The 16,471-nt window shown below is 36.3% G+C and overlaps 1 protein-coding gene across 2 annotated transcripts in view; it reads right to left on the bottom strand.

The window, feature by feature from the left end:
- LOC131435656 (tyrosine-protein kinase Drl) overlaps positions 1-16,471 on the bottom strand; it is a 186,542-nt gene that overhangs the window by 70,321 nt on the left and 99,750 nt on the right. For both annotated transcript variants that reach the window (XM_058603775.1, XM_058603776.1), the window contains exons 5-6: positions 14,319-14,467; positions 13,351-13,514 (exon numbers count right to left, since the gene is read on the bottom strand). In XM_058603775.1, coding sequence (XP_058459758.1) covers positions 13,351-13,514; positions 14,319-14,467 — 313 coding nt within the window. The remainder of the gene's footprint in view (positions 1-13,350; positions 13,515-14,318; positions 14,468-16,471) is intronic.

Here is a 16,471-nt window from a genome sequence, read left to right as displayed (position 1 = left end):
CCAATATAACATCCTCCGGTTTTTCCTTAAAAACCCTTTAAAAAAAGAAATTTTCGGAACAGATTGGATACCAATAAACGATGTTTGAGCTCGTTTTAAAATTCAATGAGGTGACTTCCGGTATAGTGTTTTCAAGGAATGCCAAGTTCAAGGAATACGGCAAAAACTTTTAAGAAATACTAATGAACCGAAAGTCACTGTTTTGGATTTCAGAACCACCTCAAAAATCGTTTTTCAACATCTACTTTTCAATCTCGTTCCGAAAGTACCCATATTGTAAGGGTTTTCAAAGCAAAGCAAAGTCTTGTCATTACATTCCTTTTGTGAAATTTGGCCTTTCTGTTTCAACAGACTTCGCAGCCGATTCTTAGTGTACAGAATCATTGCATGGCTAGTACTATGGATCCTACTGCCACTAAGAATGCTTCCAGGTCGGAACTCGAAGGAATATCAACAAACCGGAAGTCGCCATCTTGAATTGTTAGAACCACCTCAAACATCGTTTTCCGACAGCTACTCATCAATTCCGTTCCGAAGATACCCATATTGTTAAGGGGTTTTAAGCAATATCAATAAACCGGAAGCCGCCATCTTGGATTTCGAAACGAGTCCAAACATCATTTTCTTGCACTTACTCTTCACATCCGTTCCGAAAATAGCCATATGATGCGCGGTTTCCACATTCATTACACAAAACTTTTTTCCGAAGTAAATTCCAAATAACGTAAACTTTTTCTACGAACTACCTCTTTTTACGAATCCCCGTTTAGTTTGTAAATGGAGGTTTCGGTTTAGTAACCTATTGGACTATGAGATTTTTTATTTGAGCCTAAGTTTGTGAGTTAACCATCTCGGAGAAAAATGAGTGACATTATTTGACACATACTCACACACATACATTGCTCAGCTCTAAGAAACTGTGTCGATTAATATTAGCACTTAGCCCTCCGCGCATAGTCAATTTTAAAGTGAGTGCATAAACTTTCTATATGAGAAAGGCAATAAGTGTACTTTTATCGTTATCATGATTTTGTAATAACACTAACAAATAGGTACAAATTGATTAAAAGATTTTCAAATTTACATATTTTTCACCTGAAAAGTAAAGATTAAAATGTGGCAACCCTGCACGCTATACGAAATTGCACGAAGCACACTGCGGACTGAGCAAAGCCGCACGTACCGACGCGTACCAGTTTTGCATCGTCATTTTGAATGATGATTTGAATGTTTTGACACTCATCGCCCTATAATTTCGGAACCGGGAGTCGGATCAGGATGAAATTTCACTGTATATTTTAAGACAATGACATCTTTAATTTGAATTATGATCCGTTTTAAGATTTAAGAAGCAGAAACCGGGGACTAGTAATCCCAAAGTTTATATGTTCACTAACTAACAAAATCTGTCAACTAGATGAATTTATCAGTAAGTTTTATAAAAATGTGCACCTCGTTTCGCCATCGCTTGTGAAAAAATACTCATGAAATTGAAAATTTTTACTAATCACTCTTACTGTAATAATGGAATCGGAAGTCGGATTTGGATCAACTTTTAGGAACTTTTTAAAGAATTCCAAAACCTTTCATTTACTTCTTAGTTTGTCAAGATCGGTTAAGAAATTTCCAAGAAAATTGAGTGCGCAATTTTTAATAAATTTGCACATATTTCCTTGTGATTCCGGAACCGGAAGTCGGATTCAAATAAAATACAGGAAAATTGTATGAGGCAATAAGACCTTTCATTTGAATCTGAATTTGTGAAAATCGGTTCAACCATCTCTGAGATAATTGAGTGACATTAAATGTCACACACATACACACAGACATTTTGTGATCTCGATGAACTGAGTCGGTAGTAAAGTTGGTTTTTACAGCGATTGAATAGCCTTTTTATATGAGCAAAAACGCTCAATTTTGTTTCAAAATATATTAAATGAAAAACTGTAAAGTAACATTCTGTTCAATTGCCTGCGTCAAACATGTGCATGGATATTGATGTAAATTCTCAAAATATGTTTCTCTGTGAATGTAAATTGAGCTCAAAATTCATTGTTAAACCACTGCTGAATCGTCTATTCGATGTTGGAATTCGTTATTTCGTGATTGCTATTGAACATTTTGATTTAATTGTAGCTGTGCCCTTCAAAACAAGTGAATATCTATCAAAATTTGAAGCGTGTATATGAAAATACATTGCTGTAAAGTTCAAGATGCTGGAAAATTTTCAATTGAACATTATTACTATGCCTTTCTCAGATACTTACTTTTCAAAATCTTAATTCAGCACAAGACACAAAAATCGGCTCCTTGCGATCATTCGCCGTTTGCACTTCATTGCGAACAGAATCCATTGTTTTCATAGCCGGTCAAAATTTATTCTCTCACCTTTGACTCCATCCCGGTAGAGAACAGCACCTGAGTGCAATACCAGTCCGACACCTGAGCCTTTTGTTTTCGGAAACTTTTCTTCGCCACAAAAGGTGAGGTATTTTGTTGAGTCCGTCGTTCAACTTTTCATTTGGCAAGGTGTGGAAAATGTAGCATATTTTTAGCCGTTGAGGAACATTTTCCGAGAACTGAAGCAGTAAACAGCGGCAGATGGATTCCGTTTTGCGCCGTACCCCGGCCGGGTTCCATCACATTGCGGTGATCCTTTTTCATTCACACGCAACCAGGAAGCATGTTTAGGTGCAGCAAAAGGTTTCACCCGAAGCTGACCCGGTTTGTGTGTTCGGATGTTTTGGTTAAAATCTTCAGCCACCATCCACCATCCCAGCCTCTCGTTCGCTCCATTGTTGTCTCTGTTTCTCTCTTTTCCTGGGTTCAAAAGGTTTGCTGTCGACGAGAAAAGCTGCTTTGCTCTGTTTTCTGTTAATGACATCGAGGAATGAAAAGGCTTTAATTTGATACAGGGAAACGGAGGAATGTCGCCCCCTTTGTTGCCTCATCTGTCTGCTGGCGAGGATTTTCCTTTGCGAAGCTGGCGCCGTTGTGATATCGCAAACAATAAATTCGAGATGCTTTATGTCTAGGTGTCGTACTGTGTATGTTTAGGCAGGAAATGAGTGATGGAGGCAATACAATGACACATGTCTGTGGGATGTGGGGAAAAGTCTATTGTCAGTCACTCTATCGGACCGAGGAAAATTAATTAAGAGCTTAAAACGATGATCCTCTTTCGAGTAGTTGATGGGGAACCTCTAGGTGTCGAAATGTTCTATTTTCTCTCGTCAAATAAAAGATAATTTTTGCGAGTTCAATCGTTCAAGTATTGTTAAATTTGGTTGAAATTTTATTATCTTTCATTGAAAAAGGGTGAGTAAATTCAAAGTAATTCTGGTGTTCCGGAACTGACCTTTTCTGTTTCCGCATGCTTCGTTGTAATTTCGTAAGTGTCTGGTACAGTTGCAAGGCAAGTACTATTATTCTACACTAAGAATGCTTTTAAGTACAACAGCTGCTTCGCGAGACTAGTACTTTATGCTGTTTACCACAGACCCGCCGTAATTGTTTCTGCTTAGAATGGCATATTATTTTATCGGTTCAGATTCGAGCCATTCGAGCCAATTTGTTCTGAAGTTTCTATCTCATGCCATTATGACATTTGGTCTATAGAACGGCGTTGACTGGGTGCTACCACCTTCTGAGTTAGTAGCAGAATGAGAGGGTGCTAATTGGTTTGTAAGTAAAAATTCATAGTAGTTTTTCTTCTTAGTAGTTTTTCTTCTTTTCTTCTTTCTAGAATGTTCATTTTTCATCCCCAAAAACAATTCGACGTAAAAAATCTTTATTTGTTGCCTTTGAATGAACAGCTCGTAAGTGAAAAATCGCATTTGACTCGAATCTTCATCGAGTAATGTCTATAATTGTTTGTCTTCGAATTTTTTCGGTTGTCCAGAGCATAGCCTGTCATCAACGCTGAAATCTCCATTCTTGAAACATCGAAACTACTCCCTGCATGATTTATCAGTTGGAGCATGCGCTTCAGCTGCACTTTTTTCCAATTAAAACAGAAAAACTAAAACTTCCCGCAAATGCTGCTTAGTTAACACAAAATTGCTCATAAATCATAGTAAAGAACATGTTCTTTTTAACTCAAAAAAAAACAAAAAAGAAACTCACTAATGTCATAGGTTTCGTTGGTGGACTACAAGACCTATATTCCAAGAAGATTTTTGATGGACAAGAACTTCCACAGACATTACCACTGTATGTCAATTTGAACTCTTAAAGCTATGCAAAAGTCACCATTCTTTTTTCCAGGGAATTCTTGGATGGCCTCGATCTGAACAAGATTCTATGAAACCAAACAATTCCGTAATGTATATTTCATAAAATTCAATTCACTGAAGCATGCTGGATTGTTTTGTTATACTTATGTTTTCATCATGCAAAAACTTTTTTTACGCGATTATCGCGTAAATAAAATATAAAATTGCGTTATTAAAAATAAAACACGTAAAAGTCGCGTAAATTAAGTTCGTGTAAATTGAGGGTTTAGTATACTGGTGATTCCTGTACCTGTACCTCAAACGGTAGCAATCTCAAAGACAACGGCTTTATTGTATTTTAATTTAGTATTGTAGGATTCGAGTGTCGCCAAGTGTTCAAACATTTCCAACGAAATGTCCAATTTTAGGATCTAGAAACTTTACAAAATATGTTTGAGTGAATTATGTTTATGAACTAGACTAGAAGAGTAATCCTTTCATTCAATGAAATTCCAATTAGTGAGCAAATTCCGATCAAATGCGAAAAAAGTTTTGGTGGTACTACAAATGAACTACGCTGTTGAAAAAAATCAAGATTCTTTACAACAATGTGGAACACAATTCAGCCATTGCTGGAAATTAAATTATTAACTCATAAGTAAGACAAATTTAAACTCGTCAGTTCAACCTTCATAAATACCACAATTCCATCTCGGCTAGTGTTCTTCAGATGAGCATAAAACGAACGTACAGTAGAAAATTATAACAAAGGTACATTCGAAACATTATTGAAATGGATTGGTATAGGATTGCAAACATATTTATTTGACATCTCCGCATCAAAAGCCTTCCAACCAATTTTCCTCTGCAACTATCAGCTGATTTGATTGAATTTGATAGCCTCCAATACAAATCTTCCCGTCCCGGCAACGCACACGTAAAAGCTCAATAACTGGCAAATTGCCACCCTTCTTCCGATTCCCCATCATCTGGTAGATGATTGGATTCAGCCAAACCTATATTTGTCCAAATAAAGGAGAGATCAGCCCACCTTCGATGGCAGCGTGCGGGGAAATAAATTGCGTTTAAACCCTCTATTCACTGTTGTATGTTTCTCCCTCCCCCCTCTCGGAGAAGTCAGATATGCAGTCACCAGAGCAAAGTAGGGTGGGTTACCGCACATATAGGTATCGGGGAAATAGCTATTTGATCAAAGAAGTGAAGCCGTCCTTTGCACGCGCCAGTATCGGCAACCCTGACAGGTCTGAAACAATGTACTCCCCGAAGGAAAAGGGTGAGCGTTTGATCCCTAATAATAAGAGGTTCGAGCGACAACCAAAAACACAGGAAGTACGTTTTTTCCAGACACTTTCGATTCCGCTGCCAGCAGGAAATCCCACACTGCGAAGGTATTCAATCGTAAGATCACCCAACAGACACCGAGCTGTACGTGGTGGCGGGGAGGGGAATGGACGGGCATGATATTGGGATTTAGCTTTTTGTTTGCAGCGCCATATCACAAACTCGGAGACGGTTATCAACATTCTTCAGTTTCTTTTGAAGAAATATCACATTGCGCCAGAAATTGTCATCTTTCGGTCTACTATTCCGCTGAACGAATGGCCACAGGGAAATTTGAGGCATGATTGCGCCATCAATTTTCGCTTAGACAGTCGAGACTTCTCCACTGAGGAATGGTTTCCATTTACGCAGAAACCAGCGGATCGATTTTTGTTTTCTTCTTTGGCGCCAGGCAGCCTAAGAAAAGAAATTTTTAAGGCTTTGAGGACTAAAGAGCTCCTTTGATGGGATATCAATGCTAATGGTAGGAGAAATTGCGCGATTTTAGAATAAGACTGATTGTCGCTTTACATTCAAGAATCTTCGTCAATCAACAATCAATTGGAAGAGACGAGGAAAAGAATTCAGACATTAATGTTATTATAAAACGGAAAAGTTGACATGATTCCAACAAACCTTATTCATATTATCTAAATCTAACGGGTCAAAAGTCTTGGTCATTTTATCTAACGATGTTTTGTCGAATGCCTTTCATGTTCTTTTTGTTGACACATTGACGAATTGAATTGTTTAAGACGCTATTGGAATGAGAGGGCATTTTTAAATACTTGCATCTTTACACATTTGATGTGGAACACATCTTTAGTTTCTCTATAGGGGTGCAAATTAGAAATTCAAGGGCAAATACAAGCAGAAATGTTGTCAGCTTTTGAACACTTACAGCTAAGTCAGTTTAGTTTTAATCAGTAATGTTATTTCAACAATTGATTGGAAATATTTCTACGTATGGTTTGAATGTTCATAGCCATGTATTTCCAATTATATATCATTGAAATGTTGATTAATAGCTACCAGTGCACAAGTTTTTCGAAGAGAAGCTTATGTCGTTTTCGCTTGATGTCAAACCTAACCCAGTTTCCACTCTAACTGCTTTCAAACCGTTTGTTTGAAGCTAGTTTCGAACCTAGTTTTAACGTTGTTGAACTGAAAATCGAGTCAGTTTCGATCCTGGTTGTTATATCAGGTTTGCTCAAACCCCCGTTGCTAAGTGCGAAATCAACACAGTTTGGTGAAAAGTGTTTGTTTGATGAAACAACCCCGGGTCAGTTTCAGTTTTCTCAAGCGAAAACGACCTTAAATATAGAAATCCGTATCGCAAGTATATACAAAGATTTAATTTCATACATTTGGGATATTTTTCGTCAGCTATAAAACAAATACAAATCAAGACAAACAATGTTCGGTGTTGGTTCCTTATCAAGATCAATCTAAGCAGACTCTCGTACAATAGCGGATTCAAAAGCGTGAAGATTAATTGAACTGTTTGATTGTAGATCATTAGAAATTTTGGTTGCTTTGTCCCACAGCAATGGCTGCGAACAACCCAATGGGGCTGATCCTTTTAGTTTTTCAGCCTATAATGGGGGGTTAACGAGACCCCGAAAACAATCATTTCTTTCACTGCTAGTTCTACAATAAAACTTGTTTTTTGCCTTTCTCATATAGAAAGGTTATGCAATCACTTGAAAAACCGTCTAGTAAGAATTGGCCCGGAGTGCCAAGTGTCATATACTATTCGACTCAGTTTCGACGACTGTGTGTGTGTCTGGATATAACAAACAGTTGAATCGTCATTTGAATAAAAACTAGTAGAGTTTGTGCTTCATGTTAGTTTTTGGCCGTACGAACCGACTTCGATTATACCGGTTCTCGGGTTCCGGTGCCGGACGTGCATACAACAGTGAACCCACTTTCTTAAGGATGACCTTTGCGAGCAAAGCACTGTTTCATTCTGTATGTTATACTAGTAAATGCACATGCTACTCCTTGGTTTCTTTCAAAAATCGAAGAGAAAATTTTTGAATAGAATACCACAATATTATACATGAGAAAGGCATCATTACACCACTAGGTGGATTAAAACAGTTTTTTTTCAATGGAAAAATGTATAAAACTGTTCTGTGTTCCATATTTTGTTCCTAAAAGAACCGAAATTTTAAGCTTCTTTCTGTTGCTTCTTCTTGTTACGCAAGGCTAAGTGCATTTTTTTATTATAAAAAGTTGTTGCTGAAAACAACAAATATTACATTACATTTTACCTTTCTCATACAGAAAGGTTATGCAATCTCTTCAAAAATCAACTGGTAAAAATCGGTCCTCCCAAGTGTCATACATCATTCTACTCAGTTCGTCGAGTTGAGCCCTGTCTGTGTGTGTATGTGTTAAATGTGGTTTTCTCGGAGATAGCTTCACCAATTTTCACAAATCTAAGTTCAAAAGAAAGGACTTATGATTCCATATGGAATTCATGAATTTTAACCGGATCCGACTTCTGGTCTCGGAATTACAGGATGATATATGTTGAAAAAATTGAAAATAATGTCACTCATTTTTCTATAGATGGCTGAACCGACTTCTTCCATCTATGATTCAAATGAAAGACCATGAGATCCTATAAAAGCTTCCGATTTTTACATCAAATTTGGCTTTCGGTTCCGAAGATACAGGGTGATTAGTGTACAAATATCGTTTGCAGATTTCGATAATCGATGAACAAAAAGACTTATTTTTGTTACGCCAGTAATCGGTTTTCGATCACGGAAGATACCCAAAAATTAATTTGGCACGCAATACGATTTCTTGAATCGAATAAAAAGGCTTACGATCCCTCAAGTGAGTTTAACTAACTTCGACTACACGGTTTCCGAATTCTGGTTCGGAAGGTGTCGGGAATAGAGGTACTCAATTGTTTTCTCAAAGAAAGCCAGCTCGAATTTCGGAAATAGAAATGATGAGTTTTAAGTGTTCAAACCTTCATAAAAGATGATGATACTAAAATCGCAAAAAATAGTCTAAGTTGAGCACAAAACTCATCTCATGGATTGAAGTATTAATTTATGGTTTTATGCAACTTCGAACCAAAACTTAATCCTAAAAATTCTTCTAGAACCCAATAAACTGTTTCAATATTAAATTATAATAGTTGATGGTTAAACAAACCAATTTTCATTATACCTGTCCCGTGTGCGGTTCCAAGAACAGTGGTCAAAATCTTGAAAAAGGAGCTCATAGTTATGGTATTATGCCAACAGAAATGTTGAAAAAAATTCCCAATTTTAAACTTTTACCGTTTTTAATATAAATAAAACCTATTTTAATCCACCTAGTGGTGTAATGATGCCTTTCTCATATTACTCATTACATCATAAATATAACCGTGAAATTCGCAAAAAACAACTGTTTATTGAAAAGAAATAGGATAATTTGTTCGGATCTAATCTCACAAACTCTATAAATCCTATTTAACCTGTAGTTTCGAAACTGAAAGTTGTATCCACAACAAATTATAAGTTTGTGAAAATCGATTTGGCCATGTCCAAGAAAAGTGAATGAGACCTTTTTGCAGTTTTTGATTACTATTTTTAATTCTTCCGAAACCGGATTCAGATAAACGGAATAGTCGAAGTTGGTTTGTTTACTACCAACAAATATGACCTACTAATTGGAACAGTTATGAACGTAGTTAAACCTATACTTACTATCTCATGCTCTAAATCGATTAAACCAATTAAACGAAATCTAACAAACGAAACGAACCTGCGTTTCTGTTACTTCTGCATATGTAAGTCAAGCAAAACAGCTTGAATCAGCAGCAGTAGGATTATTATTATTATTATTATTATTATTATTATTATTATTATTATTATTATTATTATTATTATTATTATTATTATTATTATTATTATTATTATTATTATTATTATTATTATTATTATTATTATTATTATTATTATTATTATTATTATTATTATTATTATTATTATTATTATTATTATTATTATTATTATTATTATTATTATTACTATTATTATTATTATTATTATTATTGTTAACAAATCAAGATTTGTGAAAATCGGTTCAAGCATCGGTTCCCTGTGACCATTTTTCTGGTGAGTTCCTTTTCGAGAATTGTAATCTTTTGGCTCATTTCTATATCCTTTGTGAGTATAGTGATGAATATATAAGCAGTTAGTTAGGTAAAATTTCATTGTTTAAGCAGTGAACGATTAGCTGCCCCCCGAAGAGGCTAACAGTAAAACATATTTATTGCAATTGACGTCTTAAGTTCTGAATAATTGGTTGAAACTGGTCTTTGCTCAATTGCACGAGTGACATTTCATTGAAACGTTCCATTGTTCGCTCAGGGTGTTTGGCATTGCTCAACTGAAACGTTTCATTACTTGATGGGTGTCATTGCTAAGCTGTCAGCACGATAAATAAAAAATGACAGATTAGTTAAAACAACGGTCGATTAGTTGAACCAAATTTTAACCAATCAAAATCAGAAAAACAACTAATATTTTAGTTGTTTTGCGATCGCTGGCTTTTCCGTGTTATTGGATGAATTGTCCATGGCCTCAAATAGGATTCAGTTGAAACTATGACTCTCTCATTCGAGCCAATAATTTTTCTCGGGAGTATCTTTTTCAGATCAGAAAAGTACAAGTAGTTGCTGTAGGTTCGGTTATTGAGAATATGGTGGGTGAGGAAACAGATCGGTGCCTAATTTGTTCAATTTGGCCATTGTTTTCATTGACTTGTGACACAGTGAATTGTCTTGGTTAAAGATATTTTTTTCTTTTTCATATGAGGCTGTTCGTTCGATTTTGCTCTTCAATTTTGCTGCTAATTAATTCAATATTATAATAACTTTTGATGGTACTTTCCTTTTTTAAATAGTCTATGTTATACTCGAGCATCGAAGAACTGTTGCGTTTTCGGATGACTTTCTCCGCCTGAATGCGGATATGACCCCGCCGAAAAATGTTGGATCCATGTTTCGTTCATTGTTTCATGCCAACACAAGAAATCTTTTCTAATGCGAATAAACAATGCCGAACAGCTCTCTGGATCGTTGATGCGTTGTTGCTTTTGTTCTTTTGTGAACTAACATGGCATTTAAAAAAAGACCATTTTTATGCCCAGATTTTTGCGTTAGATCGAAACAGCATATTCTGTTGATGTGCTAACCATCTCAGCACACCTAATCTCACGAGCTTCGATTTTGCGTGCATTACGATTATCAAAACTTGCCTAATTTGTTCCGGATGACAGAAATCTTTGTTATTTCGTAAATTGAAAAATAACGTAACCAACGTAAAAGTAACTTATATATCGGTAGGCTTAGTATTTGTGGAACGATTGACGTAAAAATCTAACACATGTCATCTGAAGGTTGCTACTTTCGAAAAATAAGGTTTGTTTGACATCACAAATGTCAACTTTGGCTCAGTTCCGGGACTCTTTGAACAATGTGTTATGCACATCAGCGGCTGGGCTGGACTGTTTATGGTTTTGTTTCGTGCCGCGCTCGATACGCACGAGACACATTTTGATCGAAAATCACCTGGTCGACCTGGAAGGATTCTTATAGCGTTTTCCATTGAAAAACACTGATGGCCAGAGTTGCCAGTTTATTTTTTCAAAAATCTGTCTCTGATTCAAAAATTTATCTGGATTTGTCTGGATCTACTTTATACAAGGAAATTTTGACCATTTATTTTCAGCGAGCACCACCTATCGTATAGAGGCCAAAACCCGTAAAGAACTGGGAAACCCGACAAAATCTAGGAAAATCTGGTAAAAGATCTGATTAGTTAGAGTGTCTGACGAAGCGAGAAAAATCTGGTGAGAACGCCAATAGGAATGTAATACCAAGGCATTACTTTTCGATTATGAAGTACTGAATGAACGAGTTCAGCACCTTCCATCAGTGATTTTGAAACTAGTTATGTAGTCCTACGTCAACAGCTCGAACAATCTTACAGTAGTTTTATGTCGTATGGGCAATTTTGTTTCAAGACAAAATATCAAAAACGCTTCAGATTTCGAATTTCGCGTCCCATACAAAGTTCTACCGAAACAAAATTTTAATAAATTAATACTCCGAAATGGTGGGTCGTTCACCCCGGTACGAAAAATTACCCACCTGGGCTTAACATGTTTTACCAGCCTTGCTGTTCTCAGCGATGGTTTGACCGATTTTCATAAACTGAAAGGTCCCATGGTCCCACACGGAATTCCTCAATTTTATCCGGATCCGACTTCCGGCTCCGGAGTTATATGGTAAAACGTGTCATGAGTTTTCCTCTATCATACATGTTGATGTTATACATTTAAGGTAACTAAAATTTTGAATTTTTTGTGGTTATGTCATACAATTGATACTGGTCATAAAACGCTGGTCATATTTGCGATGGCATGTAGCTAAAGTTATGTTGATACGTTAGATATAAATAAGAGATCACAATCCAAAATTTAGAACTCTCTCAGAGGGTAAATTTTGAAAAGTCGCCCCATGTTCAGTAAGACATTTTGTATACAAAGTTTTCTGTCCGGTTACAGCAAAAAAATATGTTTTTTAAACAATTCTTGCATTGAAAAATGCGTGTCCAATTTTTGCTCGCAATGTCTTAATCAGGTTAAAAAAATATTTTAACTTATCCGATTTTTGTTTTAAGACGAAGCATCAAAAGCACAAATTCGAAATTCCCTGAAGTAAACTGAACCTGAAAAATTACTAGCATACGGTACTGAGAAATGTTACTTAACAAAAAGTTTTGAAATTTTTGCGCAAATTATCCGTCTGTTTCCCGCAGTAAACACTTACAAACAATCCCAAAATTAGTGATGCCACGTAACCCTGTTTAACCCTGAAGATATTTAAAGATTTTATTTATTAGCAAATGTGAAACGGACATTTTTGAAATTTACATTCTTAGATCATTTGACTTCCATTTTTTATCGCTAAAACGCGATATTTTCCCACTGTCACTGCAATAGGTTGATTGCACAAACTTGCGCAAAATTTAACCTGGAATCCTTGATGTGAACGGCATATGGTATATGTACTAATATTAGTGTGTGAGCAAAAAGTTCCTGTCATAATGTTTAGCGTTAGAGTCTAAAAATTCATAACTTTTGCAATAATAGTGCCTCATTATTAATCCTTGTAACTTAGAATAATTTAACTAAGAAACTAATGCCCGGCGTGTGTCCAACTAAACGACCAACAGATTCAATTTTTCCACGGATTTCCAACTAATCGGCGGCTTTGATATATCGCTGATTAACTTAAAACCACTGTTAAAATTAAACATCTTGTAGTTACATAAATAAGTTCAATTTGATGTTTGGTTGAAAAATACGAATGCGAATTGAGTCCTGCGAGTTGTAAGCGCTTCTATTTAGATATGAAAAACGAAATTTGATGTGGGGGTAGTTTTCTGAATTTAGATCGAAATCCCGCCACAGAACGTGGATCATTTTGAATGTCTAAAATGTTGCACTGGATTCCATCTAGCCATTAGATTGGATCATGTTGGCTGTCGTCGTAAATAGCTGCACCGGCTGGACCGACAAAGCGAGCACATTTGTTTCAAACAACCGTATCCGTATCGGTGGACAGTGGGTCCAGTCGCCTCGCCATCAGCATTTCCAACGAGCCGTTCCACCGGAACGTGTCGAGCGGGAAAAGGCACCGAACCGTGAACGACAAGCGAGAAAGAGCGAGAGGGAGTCGGATCCGCGGAACAGCGCACATTCGCACACTTACCTGAGTCAGCTGCGATGAGGCGTAATAGGACACCCGGGATGGACAGACCGATTCTGGTTTCGCGTAGACAGACTCCGTCGCGGCGAGCCCGCCATTGCTGTGGCCATGATTCAGCGGAAGCAGTGCCGTCGCGTACGGTGACGGTGAGGGTGTGCTTCGAAACCCTGAAAATAAACAAGCCGCCGGGGGTATTAACAATAACACGTTTCAATGGACGGTAGAAAAACAACAGAGGAAAAAAAACTCATGCACATACACATGAAAATGAGGGAAAACATGACGAGAAACGATGCTTATCCTGGGGATGATGATAATGACGATGGCGGGACTCGGTTGATGTTGTTGTTCTGAGGAGTGCTGAGTGAAAGATATTTTTTCACCAGAGGGGTGATAAAAATGCGGAGTAAATTAAGAGCAACAGCTGGAAGGTGGAAAGGTATTCAGATTATGCGAACGTATCAGATATATGAGCCAGCTCACAGTGGAACAACTGGTAATGAAATGGATAAATTGTATTAAAACACTTCAAATTTTGATAAAGGCAGAATAGTTCTAAAATTGATTTTGAACATTTAAACTACTAGAATGACAGAATTTGCGTGAAAAAAAAAAATTCCAAAACCATCATCTCATATGTTTTCGACGGTTTTAGGCACATTTAACCCAATGTGAAGCCTGTTTCGAAAGGATGGTGATTTTTGGGAATGGCTGTGCTTATTGTGTTTCATGGCTGACTGAGTTTTATTTAGGAACGTAGGTTCGGGCAAAGGTCGTCCTTTGTGTTTTCATTGCTAAATTTAAATTAAACGGTACAATTTTTTAAACAAATTAACAGATTTCTTTCTCGTGAAAAATAGGTTCTTTTCCACATCAAATTTTGTCATCATGAACAACACTTTTCAAACATTACCCGGGCTGCCAATTGAAAAGACAATCAGTAATTCATGCACATGGATATAAATACTTACACGACTTCTTCGACTCGCTGATGGGGTATTTGTTGAGGCTTGCTATCGTAGCGTAGGATCCACTATTCGCACTAGGAGGCCGCCCCAGGGGATCCAGACGGATGAAAACGTTTTGATGGCTGCCATAAGCAGCGGTGGTGAAGCTGGTGCTGTACACATACATATACAGGTTTTTATTTATTTATTTATTTTTAGTTTCGCAACGACAGCCGGAGGGTGGTGAGAAAGTCCAAGAAAAGAGCAGGAAAGAGTTTGTTTTAGAGTGTTAAATCGGTTGGCTCACACTTAGTTAACAGTAACTTTGCTGGTGGTGAAGGAACGGATCCCAAACGGGTTCTGTTTCAAATGCTGCCGTAGCTCTGTCGGTTGAGAAGTAGATTGTCTGACGATCCCACACGAAAAGGTCGGTCAGCATTACGGTATTAAAGTTTTAAACAAATATCTACAGAGACCGGAATAATCATGATGTCAAGCGTACTAATAGCCTACAATAAAATACAGTGGCGTGCTCTATTAGCGAAGGCCGGATCTTTGCGTCTTATAACACTTACAGTGCTTTGTTCAGCAATTTGACGGAAATTCGGTTGGTTGTACTATTATGTAATGGAAATTTTCCGCACAAAATTATTTTATGTGAACGAACAATCTCAAATATCTGTGCTGAACAGGCATTAAGATGGCACAGATGGTGAACTAGTTGATGAGTGCTAGTGTGGATTCCCGAGTAGAGTGTGAGATCAAAAAGAAAATTCAATTTGATGTTGTGCTGCTCGTATATATCGATAACTAAATTTGCTATTGTTTTGGTCGTTTTAAAGGTTAAAAGTTCAAAATCGAAAGCAAAAAAAATGTTTTGTGACATCAAACTGAAAACAAGTTTTACTATCAGTGAAAACTTAACACTCCAAATACCAAGCCTCAAAAAAAGTTGGAACGGTAACTTTGAGCTGTCATAGCTCAGCTGTTTTTCAACGAATCTCAATAAATTTTACACCCTCGAATTTTGTGAAGTTCGTAGATTGATTCAAAAACTTTGTAGGAGTTGATTGGTAAAGAAAAACCAATGAAAATTTGATTTTTCCCGTTCCAAGTTTTTTTCACGCGCCCAATATGCCCTATCTGCTTTCCAATTTTCTTTCCTTTGGCATAACCGTCGCATAGAAAATATTGAATACTTCAACTTTACCGAGTCATAACTTTGTTGTTAGTCAACCGATCTTCAAAATTTGTTCACCATTGGAAAGGTACTACTTCCACAAATAAAATGCACTTAAAAAAATAAGAATAGGGTAGTCTACCCAAAGTTATAATGAAAACTGTCCATAGATGACCTAAGAAAAGATGAGACTTTTTACAAAGATCGTAAATATCTCGAAATTCAAAGCGATGACCTATATATTTTTATACATCATTCGATTGCTAGTGATACCAGCTACAATTTTCGCTCAACTATCATTCCTGCACAATCAAAAGAAAACATTAAAAAATCGATGAATTTATGAATATATATGAATTTTTCATTTTATTTTCACATGTTTGTATATAACTCAAAAATTAAAGCGATGACATATACATATTTTTGAATCAAAATATTGGAATCATTACCAGAAACAATGTATTGATGATCAAAATTATATATCCGTTCAAAGAAGCTCAAGAAATTTGGTACAAATACAGAGAATTTCTATTATTGGGAAAATTTTGCCAAATAAAATCAAACCAATTTTTTAAATTTTATGACATATATTTTTTTATTATTTTAGTTCGGAATTTATTATAAACAAAATTTACAAAAAAAAACTGAAACTTGGATTTCACTGAAAATTTTAAAAATTTTAGTAAATGACTTTAAAAATAGTTATATTTTTGTATTGGACAAACGATCCAAACAATTTTTATGCACAACCCAAACGCAATTGATAACTACTAAAATTCTGATTTTGTTGTAGGTTTGCCATAGAGTCTCAAAAAATAGGTAAAAGATCGGAAATTTTAAAATTTACGAGTTTAATTGCTTTGCACAGTGGTCCGGATCCACAATTTAGGGGGTCAAAAACATTTGTGGCTTAACCTTATACTTTAGAGCTATGATGTCTTCAAAACAAATGATCAGTGAAGATAAGCCATATGTCGATGTACATGGTATTAGGGTG

This window comes from Malaya genurostris, chromosome 3 (assembly GCF_030247185.1).
Source record: "Malaya genurostris strain Urasoe2022 chromosome 3, Malgen_1.1, whole genome shotgun sequence".
Taxonomy (NCBI): Eukaryota; Metazoa; Arthropoda; class Insecta; order Diptera; family Culicidae; genus Malaya; species Malaya genurostris.
This window is presented reverse-complemented; position numbering and strand designations above follow the sequence as displayed.